Source organism: Melanerpes formicivorus, unplaced genomic scaffold, assembly GCF_026170545.1.
Source record: "Melanerpes formicivorus ecotype bairdi unplaced genomic scaffold, bMelFor1.0.p_v2 SCAF_4, whole genome shotgun sequence".
Classification (NCBI taxonomy): domain Eukaryota; kingdom Metazoa; phylum Chordata; class Aves; order Piciformes; family Picidae; genus Melanerpes; species Melanerpes formicivorus.
In genome coordinates this window covers 764436-789735 of record NW_027142356.1, presented here as the reverse complement: position 1 = coordinate 789735, position 25300 = coordinate 764436, and the positions used below count along the sequence as shown (strand labels likewise).

General features: G+C 43.9%; 1 protein-coding gene across 4 annotated transcripts in view; it reads right to left on the bottom strand.

The window, feature by feature from the left end:
• CCSER1 (coiled-coil serine rich protein 1) overlaps positions 1-25300 on the bottom strand; it is a 556842-nt gene that overhangs the window by 198481 nt on the left and 333061 nt on the right. For all 4 annotated transcript variants that reach the window (XM_068136765.1, XM_068136762.1, XM_068136763.1 and 1 more), the window contains one exon: positions 18019-18229. In XM_068136765.1, the coding sequence (XP_067992866.1) occupies positions 18019-18229 (211 nt within the window). The remainder of the gene's footprint in view (positions 1-18018; positions 18230-25300) is intronic.

The following is a 25300-nucleotide window of genomic DNA, read 5'->3' as shown; positions in this document are numbered from 1 at the left end:
CTGGAACGAGTCCAGAGAAGGGCAACGAAGTTGGTGAGGGGCTTGGAACACAGCCCTGTGAGGAGAGGCTGAGGGAGCTGGGGTTGCTTAGCCTGGAGAGGAGGAGACTCAGGGGTGACCTTATTGCTCTCTACGACTACCTGAAGGGGGGTTGTAGACAGGCAGAGGTTGGTCTCTTCTCCCAGGCAGCCAGCACCAGAACAAGAGGACACAGTCTCAGGCTGCGCCAGGGGAAGTTCAGGCTGGAGGTCAGGAGGAAGTTTTACACAGAGAGAGTGATTGCCCATTGGAATGGGCTGCCTGGGGAGGTGGTGGAGTCATCGTCACTGGAGGTGTTCAGGAGGAGACTTGACAGGGTGCTTGGTGCCATGGGTTAGTTAATTAGGTGGTGTTGGATGATAGGTTGGACGCAATGATCTTGAAGGTCTCTTCCAACCTGGTTTATTCTATTCTATTCTATTCTATTCTAATAAACCATTAATTTTTAGAGGGTAGATAAAAAAAACCTTTACAAAGGCTTTAAATTCTATTCATTCTGTACACCTTTACATCTGTCAATTCTGTACACCTTTACATTCTGTATTAAACCTTGTAAAACTTATTTAGAAGACATTGGAAAGACTCTTGGAGCTTTCTTTCAGCTGGCACCTATTACCCTAACCACCACCACCCCCCACATCCCCACCCCCCTCCACCTTAATTCAGTTCTTCATCCCCTCCTGGGGAAGAGAGGGCCCCAGAAGGCTATACAACCACAGGTGCTCCCTCCCCACCCCCTGTACCTTACAGAAGCCAAAACACAAAGCCCCAAGGTCAAACGGAGAACAGCACAGCCCAAAGCCCAAGCGGGAGCAGCAAGAAAGATAGCAGCCTGTTCTGCAGAACATAAGCTGTTTCTTCAGACAAACTGAGTGAGAGATTTGTCTTTATTATAACATGAACTCTGAGGAGTCCACCCCTCTCAGACTGCCCCAGTCCTCTGGAAAAGTCTGCTTACAACTAAAATCTAGTTCTAAAATGTAACACAAACACAGATCAGGACCAGCATGATCCATCTCTCTGAAAACAGCCTTCAGTAACCTTTTGACCAGTGCCTCATCTGGGATTCAGTGGTGCATTGGAAGTACAGGTGACAGCCACATGAGCATCATGAACTTCCCTTTGCAAACATCTGGAACTGACTGCAATAAGCAAGCTTTCAAAATAAAACCAATGACTGCACTACTGCCTGCTAGTATGTGAAAAAAGAGGAGTTCCAAATGTAGCACCACTCAGAACACATCTGTGCTGCACAGACACAGAAGCCTCTGGGTGCTCACAGAGCGTGTGAGAACTCTGCCAAGCTGTTGCGGTCCTGACCCTTCACAATTGAAACTAGGTCTTCAGTGCTTTGTAAAATAGTGATTTAGGGAGGGCTGAAAACATTTAACAGGAGAGCAGCTAAATGAATGAACGGAAAACTCGTGCAGCTATTACTTTCTTTTAATCTATTGCAGCAGAAGTACCACAATCACGGGTCTAAGTCCACTCTTTGACGTTACTGTTGCTTCAAACCCAGCATTTTCTGCACAGATAGCATCTCTGCATTTGCTAAACTCACAGGGCTGAAAACAGGAGGTTTTGTCAGCACAAGTGCCCACTGTGCAGCACCCCACTTCATGCCATAGTCCATCTCAGATGGCTGATCCAATCAGGCTCTGCAGGCCTGTCTAGATGATCAGTGGGAATCATCTCCTGAACATGCAAACCACCTTGTGAATGTGATGAGTACATGGAGATCGTGAGAGGTGTCTCAACAAAGAGGAGATTGTTGTGAAGGACCAGACTGATGTGTCAGCTCTGCCCACCCAGACAGCAATTGTCCAGGGGGTGTGGTGGGACAGCTAAGGGACGTGAAGGTCACTCAGTGACCCCTAAACATACACTGGGAGACATCTGAAGATCATGTATGCATTGTAATGTGACAAGGGCATGGGCCGGGTAGAGCTACAATGAATGAATCAGGAACAGTATAAAAACCCCTGAGTTATGCCAGCGGAGGGAGGGATGTCACTTGGGACATCACAAGCTGGAGGAAGTGACATTAGCCAAAGTGACATCAGAACACCATCTTCAGCAGCCCAGGAATCACAGAATAGTCTGGGTTGGAAGGGACCTCCAAAAGTCATCCCATCCAATCCCTTTCTGCAGTCAGCAGGGGCATCCTCAACTAGATCAGATTGCCCAGGGCCCTGTCCAGGGATGGGGCCTCAACCACCTCCCCAGGCAACCTGTTCCAGCATTCCACTACCCTCATGGTGCAGAACTTGTTCCTAACATCCAAGGTAAAGAACTTGTTCCTAACATCCAAACTGGTTCCTAACATCTCCACCCTATCCCTAGAAGTTTTTAAGGCCAGGCTGGATGTGGCTGTGAGCAACTTGATCTAGTATGAGGTGTCCCTGCCCATGGCATCAGGGTTGGAACTGGATGATCCCTGAGGTGCCTTGCAGCCCTGAAAATTCTGTGATTCTACAAAATAATGAAAATATTGTGTACTAATTCACGTATACCAGTTGGCTGTTATGCAAATCCTACAGTGACCACAACATGAGAAAATCATTTATCCAAGTAATACTGCATATTTCCAAGCAGCTGGGATATAAGTAGTAAAGAGTTACATTTTAATCCAATAAATTCCCTTAGAAAATGTTCAAGAAGCTGCTAAAACATGTGGCTGCCAAAGCCAGGAGATGAACAGAAAGATAGAATAGAATAGAGTAGAGTAGAGTAGAGTAGAGTAGAGTAGAGTAGAATAGAATAGAATAGAATAGAATAGAATAGAATAGAATAGAATAGAATAGAATAGAATAGAATAGACCAGGTTGGAAGAGACCTTCAAGATGCTTTCAAATATTGTACTGTATGAGCAAGCTCCAGTATACAGTTAAAACGTAGCCTGCAAAACTACCAGACAAAATATACCTATGAAGCCTGCACTGTCAAAACACAACAGTATCTCAATAAAAAGAGACACATCTAAGAAAGGCATCAATCACAAAAGTCAAAAGTAGTACCTAGAAGTTCTTACTTATTAGAAAAATCAGTGATGAAAGTCCATTGACAGATGGAATGACATAGTATAGGAAAAAACAGTATCTAAACACCAGTCCCTGAAGCACTGAATATCAAAACGACTTTCCATTTGGAATTACATCACAGGGTTTTTAATTGGGTTTCCCTGTTTGGCAGCAGATTCAATACAAACTTTGCAATTAACAAGAGACAGTGAGATTATGCTAGGTACACCCATAACAACTGTGTCTCATGCACATATTACAAAGCCACTTAGGATAGAATAGAATAGAATAGAATAGAACAGAATAGAATAGAATAGAATAGAATAGAATAGAATAGAATAGAATAGAATAGAATAGAATAGAATAGACCAGACCAGGTTGGAAAAGATCTTCAAGATCATCACATCCAACCTATCATCCAACACCACCCAACCAACTAACCCATGCAACCAAGCACCCTATCAAGTCTCCTCCTGAACACCTCCAGTGATGGTGACTCCACCACCTCCCTGGGCAGCCCATTCCAATGGGCAATCACTAGCTCTATGTAAAACTTCCTCCTAACCTCCAGCCTAAACCTCCCCTGGCACAGCCTGAGACTCTTCCAGTTAAGTTCTGGTAAAAAAACATAAATAGTTCACAGCTATACATCCACATTTTACCCACAGTCAGACAGAGAGAATCACAGGGCAAAAAGGCAGCCTGGCACCGGCATCACCAGCATGCCAAACCACCTGGTGGATGTGGGGCAGGCTGTGGATGTAGTCTGCCTGGACTGCAGCAAGGCCTTTGATGCCGTCCCCCACAGCAAACTCCTGGCCAAGCTGTCAGTCCCTGGCTTGGACAGCAGCTCTCTGAGCTGGGTTAGGAACTGGCTGGAGGCTGAGCTCAGAGAGTGGTGGTGAATGGTGCCACATCCAGCTGGCAGCCAGGCACTAGTGGTGTGCCCCAGGGATCAGTGCTGGGCCCCAGCCTGTTCCACATCTTTATTGATGATCTGCAAGAGGAAATTGAGTCAGTCATCAGCAGATTTGCAGATGACACCAAGCTGGGGACACGAGATGATGTTTTAGAGGGTAGGAGAGCTCTGCAGAGGGACCTCGACAGGCTGGACAGATGGGCAGAGTCCAAGGGCAAGAGATTGAACACATCCAAGTGCCAGGTTCTGCACATTGGCCACAACAACCCCATGCAGTGCTACAGGCTGGGGTCAGAGTGGCAGGAGAGTGGCCAGGCAGAGAGGGACCTGGGGGTACTGGTTGATGGTAGGCTGAACATGAGCCTGCAGTGTGTCCAGGCAGCCAAGAGGGCCAATGGCATCCTGGCCTGCATCAGGAACAGTGTGGCCAGCAGGAGCAGGGAGGTCATTCTGCCCCTGTACACTGCACTGGTTAGGCCACACCTTGAGTCCTGTGTCCAGTTCTGGGCTCCTGAGTTTAGGAAAGCTGTTGAGATGCTGGAAGGTGTCCAGCGAAGGACAACAAAGCTGGGGAGGGGTTTGGAGCACAGCCCTGTGAGAAGAGGCTGAGGGAGCTGGGGTTGCTTAGCCTGGAGAAGAGGAGGCTTATTGCTCTCTACAACTCCCTGAAGGGAGGTTGTAGCCAGGTGGGGGTTGGTCTCTTCTCCCGGGTGGCCAGCACCAGAACAAGAGGACACAGTCTCAAGCTGTGCCAGGGGAGGTTTAGGCTAAATGTTAGGAAGAAGTTCTTCATAGAACTTCTTGGAATTGGAACTTCTTGGCCATTGGAATGTGCTGCCCAGGGAGGTGGTGGAGTCACCATCACTGGAGGTGTTTAGGAAGGGACTGGATGGGATGCTTGGTGCCATGGTTTAGTTGATTAGGTGGTGTTGGGTGATAGGTTGGACTGGATGATCTCAAAGGTCTTTTCCAACCTGGTTTATTCTATTCTATGCTATGTTATGCTATGCTATGCTATTCTCACTATAATGACTACTACATACCGAAAGAGAACTAACCAGCACAAAGTTATGCTGGTTGACTGGTCTTACACAGAACAATATGATTAGCAGCATTCTTATCCTGGGTTAATTTGAACTGAATGTTCAGTTTGAGCACTCCCAAAAAGGCTGTCTCTCTGTTTAAAGATCAGAGGAGCCTACACAAAAGGAATGCAAAGTTCTTCTTTCTGATGGAGCAAATCAGGAATGGTCTGACATAAAGGGGACCAGGCAGTTAATAAATCTGGTTTGCTTTGATCTTAAGTGGTCATTTGGGTTAAATATTTTATCTACAAAATATCCAAAGACACTACACTGTCTCTCTCTACATGCACCATGGTAGTTTTACTTGGAAAGTAATTGTTGCTCTGTAGCATTGTGCCTGAGAAGTATCAGGCAGGTGAAGTGTGCAAGTTTAATACATCATCTGATTGCAAGCTGCATCACAAGCGTAGATGGGAAAAACACCCTGACTGCGAGGTCTTCTAACCCACAGCGAGGGGTGGGAACTGGAGAGGAAAAGAAGTGCTCATTCTCACAGCAGAAGGACTGACACCAACACTGCTCCCTATCTCTGTGCTACTGCCAGAAGTTTAATAGCAGCAAAGGTGCTGGCACAGCTGTACACAGGAGATTCAAGATTTCATCACTTACCTAAATTCCTAACATACTTTACATCAAAAATGAAGAACAATGTCTAGAGGATATTTTCCTGGGGTGGCAAGCAATAGAAAACTGATCTTCTTTTTCTACAGTTTTTTTTTTTGTTTTATAGCTGCAACCCCAGAGCTCTTTTCTTCATATAGAAAGAAAACAGCAAACAACTGAATAGGAACAGGAAAAACAAAGTCCCATAAGAGAAATACACACCCTTGAATATAGGTGATCCTTGGCCAACCATTCATTCTCTCTGTCTCTATCACACTTAAAAGAGATAAACTGTCAAAATGTATCCTTGCTTAGCTACTTTGTAATAGTCTTGGGTTTTACCCAGGCAACATGGGTAACTTCTGAACATATCTTTGTTCCTACCTACATTATCTTCACATGGATTTAACATCAGACATGTTTATAAAGAGTCCTCTATTTGAAGGATATTGCTTTGTTTTCAGGTATTGCTTTCCTCCCTCCCTCCCTCCCTCCCTCCCTCCCTCCCTTCCTTCCTTCCTTCCTTCCTTCCTTCCTTCCTTCCTTCCTTCCTTCCTTCCTTCCTTCCTTCCTTCCTTCCTTCCTTCCTTCCTTCCTTCCTTCCTTCCTTCCTTCCTTTCCTTCCTTCCTCTAGGAAAATGCTCAGCACTGTTCTGATCACAAAGTGATGGCATGTACTGTGCACGAAAGCATTAAATAACTCTGCAGCACAGCGCTATGCCAAGAGCCACACGTTTTGTAAGTCCTGGCTGATCAAGGGGCAGAGATCATTAATCACCTGTGTGGCCAGATACAAACACAAATATTGAAACAGGTAACTACGTGCACAGCTGGAGCTTTGATAACTGAATGCCAGACCTACGTTTTTCTCTCTCACATCTTTCTTCTCCTTGTACATTCATTTACAGAAACAGCTGCACAGCATCAGTTTTACAGCTTTATCCATACAAGCAGTCATTGCTCCACATCATGAAACCTCTGAAACCCATTGTGAGCAAGAAAAATTCTTAGTATACTAGGAATACAGGAAAGTTGAGAAACTATTTAAATCAGCGCAATTCTATTTGGTTTTAACCCACTAGACTTGAAGGCAGCATCCCCAGCTATAAGCCTCACGCTAGAAGCTTCTTTTTAAGTTACAAAGCTGCCTGGTGGGTTGGTATTTTCATATCTACAACCCCAGTAAATCTGCAGGAAATTCAGTTCTAGTGCATCTTGTGCACTCATATCCATCCTGCTCTGATTTCCAATTGCTTTTGGTTAAAAGAACAGGGTAACTCATGGAGAAATTGGTTAGATTTGGCAGTGGTTATTTTCTTATCTTCTTGTTTTAACTTTTCCATCTACCTTCCTTACTAAATGTGTTATTTAGCTCAAAGTTACTCTTACTGAGTATAATCAGTTCCTACCACAGACATTCTGTATTTCTTCCATTGCTTGCTGATTACTCTGCAGTGTCCTTTTCCATATTTGCCAAGTCACTTAACTAGCGTTATCAGCTTCACTGCCAACAAGCGTCAGAGGGGATGCAGCTGACGGACCAGGAGCAACTGCTCAGAAGGATGGCAGTAATAAATGGGGAAATGGTTTCATTTCTATAGCTGTTACTATTTTACAGCCTTCAGACACACGTTAATCACAGACAATTGCACTGAACTGCTGATGTTGAGACATCACACACTAATGGGGGTGCTATCTGTAATGCTTCTCTGCAAGGTGCTATTAAGAGTTAGCTGCTGAGGAGGCTCAGGGAAGCATGCGATGCAAATCTGTGCCGACCCCAAGCACATCACACTGTTGTAAAAAACATTTCATTCAGGAAGCCACAAGAGAAGCATGGAAGCATCTAATCACTGTCTTCTGAATACATGGAGTAGACACGTACCTGAAGATAATCCCCACGTGTGGGAGGGCAACAAACTTCATGGCAAACCTGGTTTCAGTGAGGCTGCAGCATATAGATATATGAGGACCACCAAGATTAAGCCACTAGGTCAGAAGAAGAAAAAGCAGAGCATAAACACAGAAGAGAAATTATCCATTTTTCAGTATCAAAAATTGAGTGTATTCATTTGTGACTGATAATCTACCAGCAATTGGCAGATTATCAACTGATAACCGAAGTGTGGCTCAAAAAAAATCTCAATGTGCCTGCATAAGAGCTTTGTGGGTATGACATGAGCTGGTAACTAAGTTGGATCATTTCAGAAAACCACTCTGTTGAACTGAGGCAAGTGTGACTGCAGTATTCAAGAGCTGTGTGCTAAACCCAGCCTGGAACCTCACACTCACTAAGCACTCATAGAGTGTCAGCAAAAAATGCACTGTCAGGAGCACCTGTTGTAAAGTATGAAGCTCCTGAAGGCCAAGGGAGTCCAGGAAGGATGGATGTTCTTCAGGAAGGAATTCTTATGGGCATAGGAACAAGATGTTTCAGGGTACAGAAAGACAGCCTGCAGGGAAGAAGACCCTGAAGGCTAATCACAAAGCCTTAGCTGGAACCCAGGTTAAAAGAAAGAGAGTTTATGCCCTTTGGAGGAAGGGACAAGCAAGGACTACACAGACATTGTGAGTTATGTAGGGAGAAAATTAGAAGAGCCAAAGTCCAACTAGAACTTAATATTCCATAAAAGACAATAAAAAGGTTGCTATTAATAGACTGGCAACAAAAAAGGTGTCTAAGGAGAATTTCTGTACTTTACTGGGTGTAGGGGAGGAAACAGAGACAAAAGATGAGAAAAAGGATGAAGTCTTTAATAATAAGATCAAATGTTCTTGGAGTACAGAGTCCCCTGAGCTGGATGACAGCTGGTCACTAGTGGTGTTCCCCAGAGCTCAGTATTGAGGCCAAGTCTGCTTGATATCTTTATCAATGATCTGGATGAGGGCATTGAATGCACCCTCAGTAAGTTTGCAGATGATGCAAAATTAGGCGGAGTGTTGACCTGTTGATAGTAGGAAGGGTCCACAGAGGGATCTGGGCAGTCTGGATCAATGGGCCAAGGCAGGTCCAACAAGGCCAAATGCCAGGTCCCGCACTTCAGTCACTACAACCCCACGCAAGGCTACAAGCTAGGGGAGGTGTGGCTGGACAGCTGCCCCGCAGAAAAGGACATGGTGGTGTTGGTTGACAGCTGTCTGAGTATGACCCAGCAGCATGCTCAGGTGGCCAAGAAGCCAACCTGCCTGTATCAGCAATAATGTGGCCAGCAGGAGCAGGGAAGTAATTGAGCCACTGTTCTCAGCACTGGTGACTCAGCAGCCTGAGTACTGTGTTCTATTTTAGGGTCCTCACTACAAGAAAGATACTGAAGTGCTGGAGTGTGTCCAGAGAAGGACAAATAAGCTGGTGAAGGGCCTTGAACACAAATCTAATGAGTAGTGGCTGAGTGAACCAGGGTTCTTTAGCCTGGAGAAAAGAAGGCCAAGAAGAGATCTTCTTGCTCTCTACAATTACCTGTAATGAGGTGAGTGCTGGTCTCTTCTCCCAGGTAGCAAGTAACAGGGCCTCCTTAGCTTGGAGCAGAGGAGCCTGAGGGGTGCCCTGATTCCTGTTGATAAAGATGTGCAGGGCAGTATCGGGAGGATGGAGCCAGGCTTTGCTCAAGAATGTTTAATGACAGGTCAAGAAAGAATGGATGCAAGCTGGAGCACAGGAGGTGCCATGGGAACAGAAGGGAAAACTTCTCTAGAGACATTCAAAACCTGCCTTGACACATTCCTGTGTGACCTACTCTAGGTGATCCTGTGCTGGCAGGGGGGGTTGGATTATCTTTTGAGGTCCCTTCAGCCAGAGTGTTCCAGCACTGTCCCTTTCTTAAAGGCACAGCCTCAAACGGTCACACAATGCCTAACATTCTGTGCTTCTGTAAAGGACTTTTCCAACCTGCCTGGTTCTACGATTTTGTGATAGAGACACACAGAGCCTTTTTCTTAACCCTTCCTCTTTAAAATCATTCCCTAAACTACTCAGATTCTATCAAAGAAGGTTTACTAAATTAATCAGTAGAGAACATGCCTTGATGTCCCAAGAGAGTAGATTTCAGAAGTCCTATTAAAAAACTGTAAGCAATTTCAAGAAATTCTAAATGTTACAGATGCTAGAGAGCTATGTCACAATTACTAAAACAGTCTGACAGTTCTCCACCACATTACTATCTGAACTAAGGCTTACTCAACTAAGAAACCTAAGCAATAGGATTTGGGCTGGATTTGCAGCATTACAACCTACTTCAGAGGATTGAACATGCCAAGTTCAGCACAACAATTTGGTGATGATACTTATCCTATGCAGCTTGCCTAAAAGTATGGGGGGGGAAATTTTCACCTTGAGAATGTCTAGCTAAGCAACAAACACTGGCTTTGTTTGCTCCTATTAAATACCTTACAATGGATAATCTTAGAACAAAATATCTTTGCTGCCTAAGAGAACATTTGATTATTATCAAGCAGTTTCTAATATTCTCCATCACCTTGAGACATGTTACTAGAAAACACACACAACAGCGTGGTAATGTGATGTGCAGCTCATTAGCAAGCAGCTGGGCAAGGGTATTCCAATGTATATTTCCATGTTAAAAAGTTATTTAACAGGATAAAGTTACATCCTATTATTTAATGCAGTACATTTGTATTATTTCCTATTTAAATTTATGGATAGATGTGGTGTCGACACACCATGAAATGAAGGAACTACCAATTTCCAGCATGAATTACTTGATAAAAGGCACTGCACTAAATGCAGAGCTGTTGAATAAATCAGTAATGCTACAGTGGTTAATTACAAAGTTACTTAAGGGAAGAAAACACGCAGCATTTTGCACTGTATGACACTTGCAATGGCTTCCTAAGTGGCTAAGAGACAGTATTAGTAAACACACAACATTTCACAGTGGACTGCAGGAAATGCTTTAACGTCTTTTAAACCCAAAGTTTAAGGTCAAATCCATATTGCTTAGTAATCAGGCTACAAAATACCACAGACAGTACTTAGCTTTCCTTTAGCATGTTCCATTAGTAGATTGCAAGTGCAGCATGCAGGAAGCCTACACAATCGTGCTTATTTATTGAGGAAGTGAAAGAGGCAGGGTGAAAAGTGATGTAGCCAGTAATGCCCCACGGTCTAATTGCAGGTGGAGGGGCCTCACTCTGTCCCTCCAGTCTCAGCAACTGTCATGGCCAGTCTCACAGAAATTGTGAGAGAATTTTCCACATTTCCCATGGTTTCCAAGTGCAATCTCAAAACGCTGTATCAGACACATTATGTTTTAATGACACCCACAAAATTGCAGATGAATTAGCCACAAACTTGTAGTCCTCCAGAAGGTACAGAGTGTCCAGGAGGTGTACCAGAAGGTGTGATATTTGTATTTCCTCCCATAAATCCTGCATCACTATGAAGCTGGCTGAGAAGTTAATTGCATTCTCTCTCTTCCTCTGTACATCCCTGGAGGCAGTGAGCTCCGTTTCTGGTGTGGGAGGAGGTTGGTTCCAGTCTTATCTGTGGCTTTCAAGGCCTGACTGATTTTTGCTGTGCAGTCTTGGCCTGTTTAAGCCTAATGCCAGGGACCAAGGGGAGGAAGTTTCAGCTCTGGCCAGCCTGAATCCAGCCTGGCAATGGAGAGGAAAGATAAAAAAGCCCTGGAGTGTATGCTGAACCCCAGGTGGGGAGAAAAGGAGTACCAGGGTTTGGTCTGATTTTGTGGAGGTTTTGTGTGAAGCTTTTGGCTTAATGAGCTTCTGTGTTAAACTCAGATCAGCATACCTTTGTATTTTATATGCCTTGCTATGCTCACCACTATGCATTGTACCATGGTAGCTTGTGAAAAGCTTTTCCATTTAAACTTTCCAATACTCCAATCCTGTGTGTGAAGCAGTCGTCTTCTGCCACAGAGGCATCACAGCAATCTGTCCCACTCTAAACCATGACAATTAGTAAAACAGGCCACAGTGCCCTATCCCTACTGCTCATCACAGCAATTAGTTTCAAATTCTAAAGCTGCACAGACTGAGTGGCGCTCTGCAGACCAGTGAAAGAAATACGGGCAGGCCCTGAATAATTTTTATTCCAAATTACACAAACATACTGACAACAGATCTTAATTTTCTGGATTAACAATGGCTAAGATTACTTTTGATATTGCCACAAAAATATCTGCAGTTCCAATGATGTAGTTGATAATCTACTTATTTCATAAAGAGTACAGGGAAAATAGGACCTGTAGAAGGAAGTCCAACTGTAGGCAAGATTTTTTTTCCTGAGGCACGTAGTAAAAGTAATAACACATTCAACATCTAAAGTTTGAACAACAACCTGTTACTAAATGTATCCCAAAATAGCTGTATTTTTTCACTGTGTTCATTTCATCACAAAGACGCTCTTTTGCAAGGCACAAAATAAAACTGTATGAGTTTTCCTCCTATGCCTCTGCCTGAAATGTTCTAGTAATGAATTCAACGAAGGCAAAGCCCTTAAAAGTCCTCCCAATTAGCCAGCCTTCAACACTGCCTCAGTTAGCTATTACTTAAACCATGGAAAAGTTAATAGATGGAAATAATTTCAGTCTCCTCTGGAAGCGTATAGGAAAGCCATATATTGTTTGGGAAAGAGGTGTTATATATGCCTCAGGAAGGACATTGAGACACTTGAAGGTGCCCAGAGAAGGGCAACGAGGCTGGGAAGAGGCCTTGAGCACAGCCCTGTGAGGAGAGGCTGAGGGAGCTGGGGTTGCTTAGCCTGGAGAAGAGGAGGCTCAGGGGAGACCTTCTTGCCCTCTACAACTACCTGAAAGGTGGTTGTAGCCAGGAAGGGGTTGGTCTCTTCTCTCTAGCAACCAGCACCAGAACAAGAGGACACAGTCTCAAGCTGCACCAGGAGGAGTTCAGGCTGGAGGTGAGGAGAAAGTTCTTCACTGAGAGAGTCATTTGTCATTGGAATGTGCTGCCCAGGGAGGTGGTGGAGTTCCCATCCCTGGAGGTGTTCAAGAGGGGATTGGATGTGGCACTTGGTGCCATGGTCTAGTCATGAGGTCTGTGGTGACAGGTTGGACTTGATGATCTTTGAGGTCTCTTCCAACCTTGGTGATACTGTGAGACTGTGATTACTGTGATATTCATTATTGTTGATAGCAATAATTGAGGAAGAAGCTATGGTCTAATTTTTAGAAGCTTGTTGACTATACACAATCAATTAGTGGCCAGAAATGTCATAAAACATAGAAAGTATGGCACAGCACATAGGGAAGAGAAGGTGACACAGATTCTGAGCTGAAGACTACCTCAGAACAGAAAGGCCAGAAACTGAAGAATATATTTCTCAGGAGAGGGTGAGCTTACCAATTTCATCCAGCCAGCCCCCCATTTCCTGTGTACCTGTTCTCTTTGCTTGTTTTTTTGCTGTTGTTGTGTTTTGGGGTTTTGTCAACACTTTCAGGGTAAAAAAAAGACAAACCAACAGAAACAGCTCAATAAACATCAGTGAGATGGAGAGAGATGGGGAGACCAAGAACTACTAGTAAATCACAGGCTGGGTACATGACAGTTTGTATTGTTTTCTATGCTGAAGTGGTTTTTATCAAGCTGCCCGTGCTGCTAATCTCTGCTAATGGCTTTTCATTAAACTTTGCAGCCCACAACTCTTGGTTTGTCCATTTATTGCATATTTTCCTGTCAGAAATGCCATACCCATGAGATAAAGCCACCAAACACATCCAGACATACTTTCTGCCCTGAATCAGCTCCTGCACTTTGGTGGGGGCAATCTCAAGCACAAATACATGCTGGGCAGAAAACTAGCCAGGTAGAGGGCAGTCCTGAGGAGAAGGACTTGGGAGTGCTGGTGGACAAAAAAGTCAACGTGAGCTGGCAATGTGTGCTCACAGCCCAGGAGGCCAGCCATATCCAGGACTGCATCAAAACAAGCATGGCCAGAGGGCCAAGGCAGGTGATTCTGCCCCTGTACTCTGTTCTCATAAGCCTCCACCTGGAGTACGTGTCCAGCTCTGAAGCACCTAGCACAAGAAAGACATGGAACTGTTAGAGCAAGCCACAAAAACCAGAGGGCTGGAGCACCTCTCCTATGAAGATCAGGGTGGCACAGTTGGGTCTGTTCAGCCTGGAGAAGAGAAGCTCCAGGAACACCTTATAGTAGCCTTCCAGTATTTGAAGGTGCCCTACAGGACAGATGAAAAGGAGCATTTTACAAAGGCATGTAGCAATAGAATGAGGGGTAATGGCTTCAGACTGGAAGAAGCTAGATTTAGGTTAGACCTTAAAAATAAATTCTTCACCATGAGTGTGGTGAGGCATTAGAACAGGTTGGCCAGAAAACCTCTGGATGATCCAACTCTGGAAATCTTCAAAGACAGTTTGGATTAGGGCCTTGACAATCTGGTCTAGTAGTGGCCATGGCCACGGCAGCAAAGCTGGAACTAGATGATCTTTAAGGTCCCTTCCAACTCAAACCACTCTATGATTCTGGACTGATTCCTGGTGGATCACCAAGTTTCATGTGCCAGGGTCCTCCAGAATATCTTCAGTTTTGTTCAGTGAGGTTCTCAAAACATCAGGGGCAACCTATGGCATGGCCAAAGCTATAAAGAGTTCTTAGTGGACATTTCCAAGGCCTTTTTAAAGGAATGTGGTCATTAATTCTCTTAATTGAACAATCACTCATTGGACTTTTACTAAATACATTAGCTAACAACATCCTCAATCTTGGAATTTACTGCCATGTCTTCGGTTACCCTTGTCACGGTGAGACTAATCGCAAGCTAAGCTCATGACGCTCTGCATCTGCAGCACAGCACCTCGTACACTGTATGCAGCTTTTCCTTTTGGATTGTACCATCCCATGCAACTGCAGCAAAAAGGGGGGAAGTGTATTGTAGTAGCTAGTATTACATTTTGGCAGATCATAATTAAATTATTCCTTAGAAGCGGCGCTCACTGCTTAAGAAGAAGGATTATACTAAATAAGAAGGCTAAGATTTTAACTCAATTAAGCTGTTAGTTTTCAATAAAGAGGTGCACACTACTGTGATTTCCTCTTGCACTGGTAACACCAGCTATAAAACAGCAATACAGCAGCTTTCATTCTGATGACTCATGTGTGATTTTTCCCCACGCTGATTGTATGGTTTGTATGTTTTTTAAAGTGGATGTAAACATATGAGGTGCTCCTGGGTTTGTAAATAAATACACTGATTTTCCACTGTTACAGGGATTAAATACCTCACTTCTGTCCCATATAAGCCTACCGGAGACTGTTTGACTACCTCTGAAAACACTTGAGCATTCCCTGCAAAGAAAGAAGTTTCCTTTTATGTCTTTGAATTCTATACTCTTCCAAGTTTGATTTATAATCTTGTTTGGGGTGGAAGTGATTTTTGGATGAGAAAATTGCATCCAGTTACAATGGAAGTAGGGTACCTTCTCCATGGAAACTGCTTGCTGAGATGACTTATTTATCAGATTCTTAACACAATCTATCAATTTGATGAAATTATATTTCCCTAGAAACTTTCACTAATAATTTTAAAGTGGCATAAATGTATAAATGTATTTCTGAAGATAACCAAGTGTTACCATTTGAAGGGGGAGCTTTAGCTTAGTCCCAGACTGCAAAGATGGAAAGAAAAATAAAATGACCGTTGGATGCAAAAGAAAAATAATGATAATGTTTATATAATTAATTGGGTTGCTAATGGGAGTATAGAGCAGAGGCATAAACAGTTCTTGCCCTCTTTTCTTCTTCTGTCACTTCTGCTTGAAACTTCTCTTTCTCTCTCCTGTGGCCTTGCCAGGGGATCTGTTTTGACTCCTGTGTCAGTTAACAGGAAGGAGGGAGTTGGGGAGGTGGTGAACAGTCCCCTTGGATCTATGCAGGGGAGTCTGAGGAGTTTCTATACTCTTTATAAATTGAGCCAACCACCAAAACCCAACAATGCCTAGATTTCCATTTTAACTTCTCCATCTCTGCACTTCTCCAATCCAATTTGCAGTTACTGGAGAAACCATCCTCTGCTACCAATAATCTGTCCTGGTTTGAGGCCAGACAGATTGTCTCTTGCCCCTGAGAGGGGAAAAAGAATGACACTCCTCACACAAATGGGTTGGAGAGCGATGGAAGGTTTAAATGGAAAGCAGTAGGTGTTTTACAGAAGCTACAAAGCATAGTGACAAAAGAATCCCAAAGCACAGAGGGTCCCCTACAGGACACCCAAAGATGCCCTACACTTCCCTTCTCCACACCTAGGGTCTACCCAAAACCCCCAGGGCTCTTTCTTCTCCCCCCCACTGCTAGAGTGGTCTCAGACTGCTCCTCCCCCCTTCTCCTCCTGGCACTAGGCCCAGCCAGGCCTAAGAGCCTTGAGATACTTCCCCAGCATTCCCTGATAGGGAGCATCTCCCACGGGAGCAGAGAGGGAAGGGAGAGGCAGAGAATGACTTTGCAGAGGGATTTATAGGGTGCAGGATTGATGGGTATGAAATAGGCTGTTCCCTGTGCACACCTGCTGGGTTGGACCCTTGGGACACTGGAGGTGTGCCTTGTGTGGCAGTAACAGGAGGCACCCAGCCTGACCTGCCACAATTGTACATAAATTGTGTGTTTTGTACATATTCGTTGCATTTTACATTACTAGAGTTTTATTTGCTTCCATCCCAAACAGAGCTAGGCTGGCAATTTGATTTTGGGGGGTAGTTTCTCCAAATTAGTTGGGGGTAATTTCAACCCACCACACCAAGTTGTGTCACTTGTACATCAGTTTGTAATAGATTTCAAGGCCACCTTCTCTTGGGTTGTTCAAACTAGCTATTTATGTTCTTTTCAATCATATTCCAATTTTGCATTAATTCCTAGTGTTTGAATGTGATTTAAAGGCTGTGACTATTTTGTTACTAGAACTCTTTCACTCTCTTAAAAGTGTAACACAGGTGATAGCCACTGTACAGCAGATTGGTTTGTTAACTCTTTGTGGAGATAGAAAAACTCTGTTGCATAATTACCTTTTAAAGTATTTTTTTGTTGTTTTAGGAATAAGCATTTGCATCAGTAGAACTGAAATACTGCATTGCATAGCAAACAGCCCTTTCTCAGATAGAGCTACCAAAAAGTACACTCCCACACCATTCACCACTAATACCACAAAGGTTGCTCATTAAAAAAGAAAATACAAATGGGAACTCAAGGTAGCAAAAGTTTCCAAAACTCACCAGATTGGTTATTTGATTCTAGCCACATAAGAGTTTTGTTTAAATGTGTACTAGAACAATGTCTACTGCTTCCAGGATATTCCATCCCAAAGGTGCTGAAAACCAGGGAGGTAAGTTACAGCACACACATAGTATCTACACCATGTAACATCTGACTGTGGAATTAGAAAGAGGCCATTTTGGTTCCATAAAGTAGGCAAGGCAAAAAGAAAAGACCTGTGTAGAAATCCCATTGAGGTACCAAAAACTCAACTGCATAGAGATCTAAGCAACCTGTTTTAAGCTGGCTTTACTTTGATTAGAGGCCTTGCACTTGCAGGGGGCCTTCTGAACCTAAATGATATTGCAATTCTATGAACTATATAGCTTAAAGAAATCCAAACCAAAACATCTTTCTTGTACATCTCAATGAAGACACATGCTGCAGCTCACTAACATGAAGATGAAAACTTTTCAAAATTCTATCTGAGTCAAAGCTCCACAGCTGGAAAAGGCCAAAAAATCCCCACCTCACTCCAGTAATAATTTGATTTCTTCTAAAATCCTAAAGGGAACTGGATGCAAAGCAAATTTTTTAAACCAATACCAGCAGTCCATGGGAGAAGTAGGAAACTAGAGTAGGGCAGGACAATTCAGTACTCTTGCAATGGTCAGAACAGCCTAAGCAGCCTGATTTCAGCCATCACTTACAAACTCAAGCTAGCAGCCTTTCATTCCTGTACTGTTACTTAAGAGAACATCTGTTTTGGTTTTGCATCTCTTCTCTGAATAAATAGATGCAAATTCCCATTGATGAACAGGTGCGGTAAGAAAACCAAAATGCTTGACAATACTAGAGGAAAACAGTAGAATTCATTTTGATCTACAGTAGTATAGCTCTCCTGCCCTCTTCCTGGTAAAAAGCTCAAGAGAAGCTTTGTGCCCTGCACACCAAGATGGCAGCATCAGTTGAATTCTGCTATAGTATAAACTTTCTGACCTCCACTATGCTGAGGCACTACTATTTGTACTTCTGCATCAATTCCATATATCCAAGACATAGTAAAAGACATCTAGTCATAAACTTTTCTGACCCTTTTCTGCTGCTTAGATCATTAGTGCTGAAAGCTATCCATTCAAGAAATGAACATGTTATTACCTCTTGAAGAACCCTCTTCATTTTCAGAAGCAATGTCTTCACGGCTGTGCAATCTTGTAGCATCAATCTGAAGGGCAAAGATTCAATGCCTCCGCCTTCTTCCAGACCAGTAAAAGGCCACTCCACAGACGGGCTGCCAGCCAACTGGCTAACACGAGGGTGCCTGGCTTCTCCTTGGTCTATCTCCTTTGACAGTTTCAGAGATAGGTTCCTTACAAGAAAACACAGAAAGATCAACACTGAAATATGAACTCAATCACTTTTGGCTTTTACTTCCTTTGAGTTTAAAGACTTTGAGAGCCTGCTAGCAGGCCTTTAGAATGTACAGATAGCCATATGGTGTTAGCAATAAAATCTGCATTTATAAATGCACCATTTGCTACAGGAAATTGAAACCATGCTCTATCCCACGCTCTCCCACGACAAGCCACTTTCTTACAGTAGAATAGCCTATGGGCAAAACTGCTATGGGTCTATGCTATTTCAGGTCAACCTCATGGAAAGAATCTATAATGAACTTTCAACAGCCAAAACCACATTTTTTCATGTATCTTGACTTAGAATTCAAAAAGAAGAAAATCACCAAAAAAGCCCTTCATGGCTGGCCCAGTGACAGAGGAACCTGCTATTCTATAAATGGAATTGGAAATGGAAGTACTCTGTACTCGCTCTGAAGTTTAGCTATCACTGAAGCTGTTTAAGCAGAAAATGAAACAAAACAGCCTTAACCTATGGTTGAGAATCCATTAAAGGCAACAGCAAGATTCAGCAAGGTTTTGATGACCTTCAGATACAACACAAGACCTTAGTTTTCCTGCATACAGTCCATCTACCTTTAATATCAGTGCAATACAGCCATCAGACTTTGTCATGCTGGAGCAAGTCCAGAGAGGACCAACAAGATGGTGAGGGGGCTGGAGTACATAATAAATGATGAGAGGCCAAGAGAGTCAGCTGTGCTCAATCTTCAAGAATAAGCAAAGGGAACCTCATTGCTGGCCAGAGCAATATCCCCATTGAGAGGGTGCAGAGATGACAGAGGCAGGCCATCCTTAGGGATCCAGAGCAATAGGATGAAAGGCAATGCATAGAAGCTGGAATACAGGAAATTGTTACCCAGTATGAGAACTTTATTTATTTACTTACATATTACCATAACAGTGGTAAAACCAAAACAAAACAGGCTCAGAGATGCTGTGGGGCACCTACCCTTGGAGATGCTCACAACATGAAGGTAAAAGCCCCTGAATAACCTGCTGTAGTTGAATCTTCTTTGAGCAAGGGCTTGCGGCAGAGACCCGCAGATGTTCCCTCCCACCTATGTGACTCTACGATCAAGAGGTTCAGCCAAAATGTGCCATGATATATGATAGATGATTATACTATGGAGACACACTGAGAGAGTTGGGGCTGTTCAGTCTGAGAAGGTTCCAAAGAGATCCTCTTGTGGCCTTCCAGTATCTGAAGGGGGCTAGAAGAAAGTTGGAGAGGGACTTTTGAGGGTGTCAGGGAGTGATAGGACTGGGGGGGATGGAAAAAACTACAAGTGGGTAGATTCAGATAGGATGTTAGGAAGAAGTTGTTCCCCATGAGGGTGGTGAGAGCCTGGCACAGGTTGCCCAGGGAGGTGGTGGAAGCCTCATGCCTGGGGGTTTTTGCAGCCAGGCTGGATGTGGCTGTGAGCAACCTGCTGTAGTGTGAGGTGTCCCTGCCCATGGCAGGGGGGTTGGAACTGGCTGATCCTTGAGGTCCCTTCCAAACCTGACAATTCTATGATTCTATGATCAGTCAAGAAATATAAGTTTAATAGACATTACTTGACATCTTGGTGGAACAGAATGCAACAAATAACATTAGGGATTTTTTCTGGCATGACAGCACTCACAACTTCAACACTGCACCTATTTTGTCCTTGACAAGCAGGGAAGAAAGCCAAGTCTGAATGGAGAATAAATCTGAGAACATGGCTGCACTGTGCAGCAGCAGTATGCTAATTATTATTGAATTACAGAAGTGCTGTAACAGCAATGCATGACACCCATATTCATACTGAACTAATTCACTGCAATTAGAGACGTTAGCATAAGTAGTGAAGAAAATTACAATTATTATTCATTTAATGTATAGTTCCAATTTTCTCTTCCATTTGAATCACATTTTGGAAGGATAACAAGTATTTTTCACATGAATATTCCTTAGTTAACTTTGTTTTCATAGGGACCATACACAGAAAGTCATTAATGTGATTTCTAAAGACAAGCAACTTCCAATGTCAAACTACAAGAAAACAAAAATTGTAAATGAAGCTACATGAATTCTCCTTTATGGACAGCTTATCTTTCTCTTTTAAAAGCTCTGTGACTCAGGGGTGACCTTATTGCTCTCTACAACTACCTGAAGGGAGGATGTAGGCAGGCAGAGGTTGGTCTCTTCTCTCAGGCAAGCAGCACCAGAACAAGAGGACACAGTCTCAGGCTGTGCCAGGGGAGGTTTAGGCTGGAGGTTAGGAGGAAGTTTTACACAGAGAGAGAGATTGCCCATTGGAATGGGCTGCCTGAGGAGGTGGTGGAGTCACCATCCCTGGAGGTGTTCAGGAGGAGACTTGATGGGGTGCTTGGTGCCATGGGTTAGTTGGTTAGGTGGTGTTGGATTATAGGTTGGACACGATGATCTTGAGGGTCTCTTCCAACCTGGTCTGGTCTATTCTATTCTATTCTATTCTATTCTATTCTATTCTATTCTATTCACAGTCAAGACACGAAACACACCACAGAGAGCACAGATACGGACAGACAGATGCTCACAATGGTCAGTGGAACTAAAATGTTCTCATTTTCAGCTTTTCAAGACTCTCACAAAACAAGGAAAGTAGTGCCTCTTAATTTTTAAATGCACTGAAACAACTTTGTGAGAAGAATATTGTGCATCATTTAAAACACCACTCTGACCTGGATGGTACAGACACTCCTGACTGAAGGGTACTAAACCACCGATGGTTCATAGCCTTTATGAGGGAAGCCTCGGTTATAAATTAACATTTTTTCCTGAAGTTTCATAACATAGGCTACTTTGCAAAGTTTATTAAAAAAGCCATATTCAAGCTGTTGGAATCTATATTTAAGTGAGATTTATATTGCCAGAAAAGCACTTTATTTAAACTGAGTAAGATGAAACAAGGCTGTCCTCTGTTATCCTGCCCAGTGCCTGCAGGCTGGGAGTCATATTATTTGTTAGAATATTCTGCACATTCAATTTGTGAGTTCCACCAAGGTGTCTTCCTCATGTTTCTGAACAGGGATCTTACATGGGTAACATCCTGACACTGAGAAAGGATGAAAACAAGACACAACATCTCCAAAAATCACAGAATCACAGAATGGTCTGGGTTGGAGGGGACTTCCAAAGGTCTTCCAGTCCAACGCCATCTGCAGTCAGCAGGGACATCCTCAACTAGATCAGGTTGCCCAGGGCCTCATAGAGCCTCACCTTCAATATAGCCAGGGATGGGGCCCCAACCACCTCCCTGGGCAACCTGTTCCAGTGTTCCACCACCCTCATGGTGCAGAACCTGTTCCTAGCATCCAACCTAAATCTGCTCTTCTCTAGTCTGAAGCCATTGTCCCTGTCCTGTCACTGCAGGCCTGTGCAAACAGTCTCTCTCAATCCTTCCTGTAGCCCCCTTCAGGTACTGGAAGGTCACTATTCGTTCTCCCCAGAGCCTCCTCTTCTGCAGGCTGAACAGTCCCAGCTCACTCAGCCTGTCCTCGTAGCAGAGGTGTTCCAACTCTCTGATCATTCCCATGGCCCTCTGGACCCACTCCAACAAGAATCATAGAATAGAATCATAGAATCAACAAGGTTGGAAAACATCTCAAAGATCATCAAGTCCAACCTGTCACCCAAGACCTCATGCCTGCTAGACCAAGTGCCACGTCCAATCCCCTCTGGAACACCTAAGAACATAAGAAAGTAAGAACCTAAGAACAATCCCCTCTTGAACACCTAAGAATACCTAAGAAGGAGTCACGTACAGCACATTATCAGGGAGAAGAACCTCATACGAACAGCAATATTGTGCTGCCCCAGTGATGAGTAAGCGAGAAGTATTCGTGGAGAACCATCTGTGAGAGTCTAATAAGTTTGTCTCTCTCTATGTGAGTCAACAAAGATAAAGTGATAGCCGAGCCACTGGAAAGAAGGTGGAAAGAATCCTGTCCACCAATCCTGGACGCAAATCAGCTTGTGATTGCATCGTGATAACACGGGACTACAACAATGGACCCAAGGACCCAGCCATCACGCTTTCTGGGCAGGTTGGTTTCCGCCCATCAAGTACCTTGGGCAGGGTGATACAATGGTTTCCACCACCTGTGTAAAGGAATGTGGGAGGACTTGTCTGGATGGAGATGGGCTAGATTCCCCCCTCGCCTCCATCCAAAAATCTTGCCCACATACACAGCAATACACAGATTTCCTGCCACTGGAATTCCTGAGGGACAATATTTGACTACCTGCCTGAGGACTAAAAAACTGTATAAAAGACTTGAGCAACTACTGGTTTGTATAGAGAAACAGAGGAGAGAAACAGAGGAGAGAAACAGAGGAGAGAAACAGAGGAGAAAAAACGGGGAGAAAAATGGAGATGAAGGAAAACACAGGAGATGGGCCAGGCCGCTGAGAAGCCGGGACAATGCTGCTCCGGAGAAAAGAAGCTGCCCGGAGGACCACAGCTCCAGCCGAATCCTCAGCACCGTTCCTGTATCAACCCAACATCTCCCCAGAGGACCACAGCTGTTCTCCAGCAAAAGCCTCACCACGGTTTCTCTACAAACCCAACATCTCCTGCAGCACCTTTCCTCCACAGACTTTAACTGTCCTGGGGGGGGATGAGGGGTGTGGTAATATAATTCCTTTCCTCTTCTCTCTCTCTTCTATCTCTCGTCTCTCCCACTTTCGCTATTTTCTCCCTCTCCCTTTCTTATTTATCTAATAAATAGTCTAGCTGTTGATACTTTGGCCTCGTTTGTGCCATTAATTTCACAACACGGGAATATTTAAAAGAACTGTGTCTCTGGACCGAGACATCTAATGTCTCCGGACCATGACACCATCCTCAGCCTCTCTTACACAGAAGAGCTACAGAGTTTATGTATAAACTAGAAGTGTACTGGAAATAAAGAAAATACTAATTTCAACCAAAGAAAACACCATCAGTGACTTTAGTGGGCTCTGTGACGACACCACACTGCTCGACACACAAACCATCTTTTCAAATACAGAACCTTGTACTGAAGTAAGAAAAGCACTACAATAATAGCACATCATAATGGTCATAACATGTTAAAATCTAACACAATTGCTACTTGAAAATGGTGACTCAGAGGTGGGATACAGCAAGCTCAGTAAGTTCATATAGTACCTCTGAACTATCTGAAAGAACATAACGGATCTGTGACAGAAAAACTTCATTGTCTGATACAACTCCTCCTACTCACTGCAGGAAAAAGCTCATTTTCAATTCCTTCCTGAAATGACATTTCAGGAGGTGCATTATTGACAATGTCCAGGTGCTCTATTACAGTATTGCTATGGTAATCCACTACAATTCATCTCCAAGCAGCAAGAAGAAGAAACAACACCTCATACTAAAAATAGAAGTTTCCTCTTCCTAGTAAAACCCCTCCTTACCTCTGCAGCTGGAAAAAGGGGCTGGGGCCTCAACCACCAGTGCAGGAAGCTCCTCAGAGATGGCCAGCCCCCTCACCTTCCTAAGATGCAATTTTTATTGCATTTACTGCAATAAAAACATTTCACACCAATGTTATCTGTTGCAAACCTCCAAAACTGTGAATAAAAGGCCTCAGAAGCCTAAGAAGAAACTGCAGGGCATCAGGAAGGTTCCACAAGCAGAGCAGACCACCTCAGCCAGAGGATTATCTCTTAAAGCAGGGGTTTAGAAAAAGCCTGAAATCACTTATTCACAGTGCTTCAGTGTACAACTCTGTAGGTGTGTATATATATATATATTTATATATATATATATATATATCTGGGAGCAGATGTTGGTCAGTTAGAGGGCAGAAGGGCTCTGCAGAGGGACCTCGACCGACTGGACAGAGTCCACTATGATGGCAGTCAACAAATCCAAGTGCTGGGTGCTGCACTTTGGCCACAACAACCCCATGCAGAGCTACAGGCTGGGGTCAGAGTGGCTGAGAGCTGCCAAACAGAGAGGGACCTGGGGGTGCTGGTTGACAGCTGCCTAAACATGAGCCAGCAGTGTGCCCAGGTGGCCAAGAAGACCAATGGCATCCTGGCATCCTAGCCTGCATTAGGAATAGTGTGGCCAGCAGGAGTAGGGAAGTCATTGTGCTCCTGTACTCTGCATTAGTTAGGCTGCACCTTGAGTCCTGTGTCCAGATCTGGGCCCAATTTAAGAAGGACATTGAGACACTTGAAGGTGTCCAGAGAAGGGCAAATAGGCTGGGGAGAGGCCTTGAGCACAGCCCTGTGAGGAGAGGCTGAGGGAGCTGGGGTTGCTTAGCCTGGAGAAGAGGAGGCTCAGGAGAGACGTCATTGATCTCTACAACTACCTGAAGGGGGATTGTAGCCAGGAGGGAGTTGGTCTCTTCTCCTAGGCAACCAGCACCAGAACAAGAGGACACAGTCTCAAGCTGTGCCAGGGGAAGTTTAGGCTGAAGGTGAGGAGAAAGTTCTTCATGGAGAGAGTCATTCACCATTGGAATGTGCTGCCCAGGGAGGTGGTGGAGTCCCCATCCCTGGAGGTGTTCAAGAGGGGATTGGATGTGGCACTTGGAGCCATGGTCTAGTCATGAGGTCTGTGGTGACAGGTTGGACTCGATGATCCTCGAGGTCTCTTCCAACCTTGGTGATACTGTGATATATGTGTATACACACACACACAGAGACATGTATTTTTATGTATTTATAGTTATAAAATTCATATACACTCCTGTATAAACACACATAAATTTCACCTTCATATATATTTCAGGGGAAATAAAGCAATCAAACAAACAAACTCTTATTTGTTCATCACTTAGCCCACCAGGAAGCAGAGGTCTTTTTACACTACAAAAACACTATTAGCTGTGTGTATGCTGAAGTCCTTTCCCACACAAATCCAGGTAACTTTCAGTGCATTTTTTTTCTCCCATCCAGAATTTGTTGTTGTTGTTGTGGTGGTGGTGGTGGGCTTTTTTCCTCATCTACGGCAAACAGATGAAAGATATTTATCTTCTAGAAAAATTGCCAATTAGTA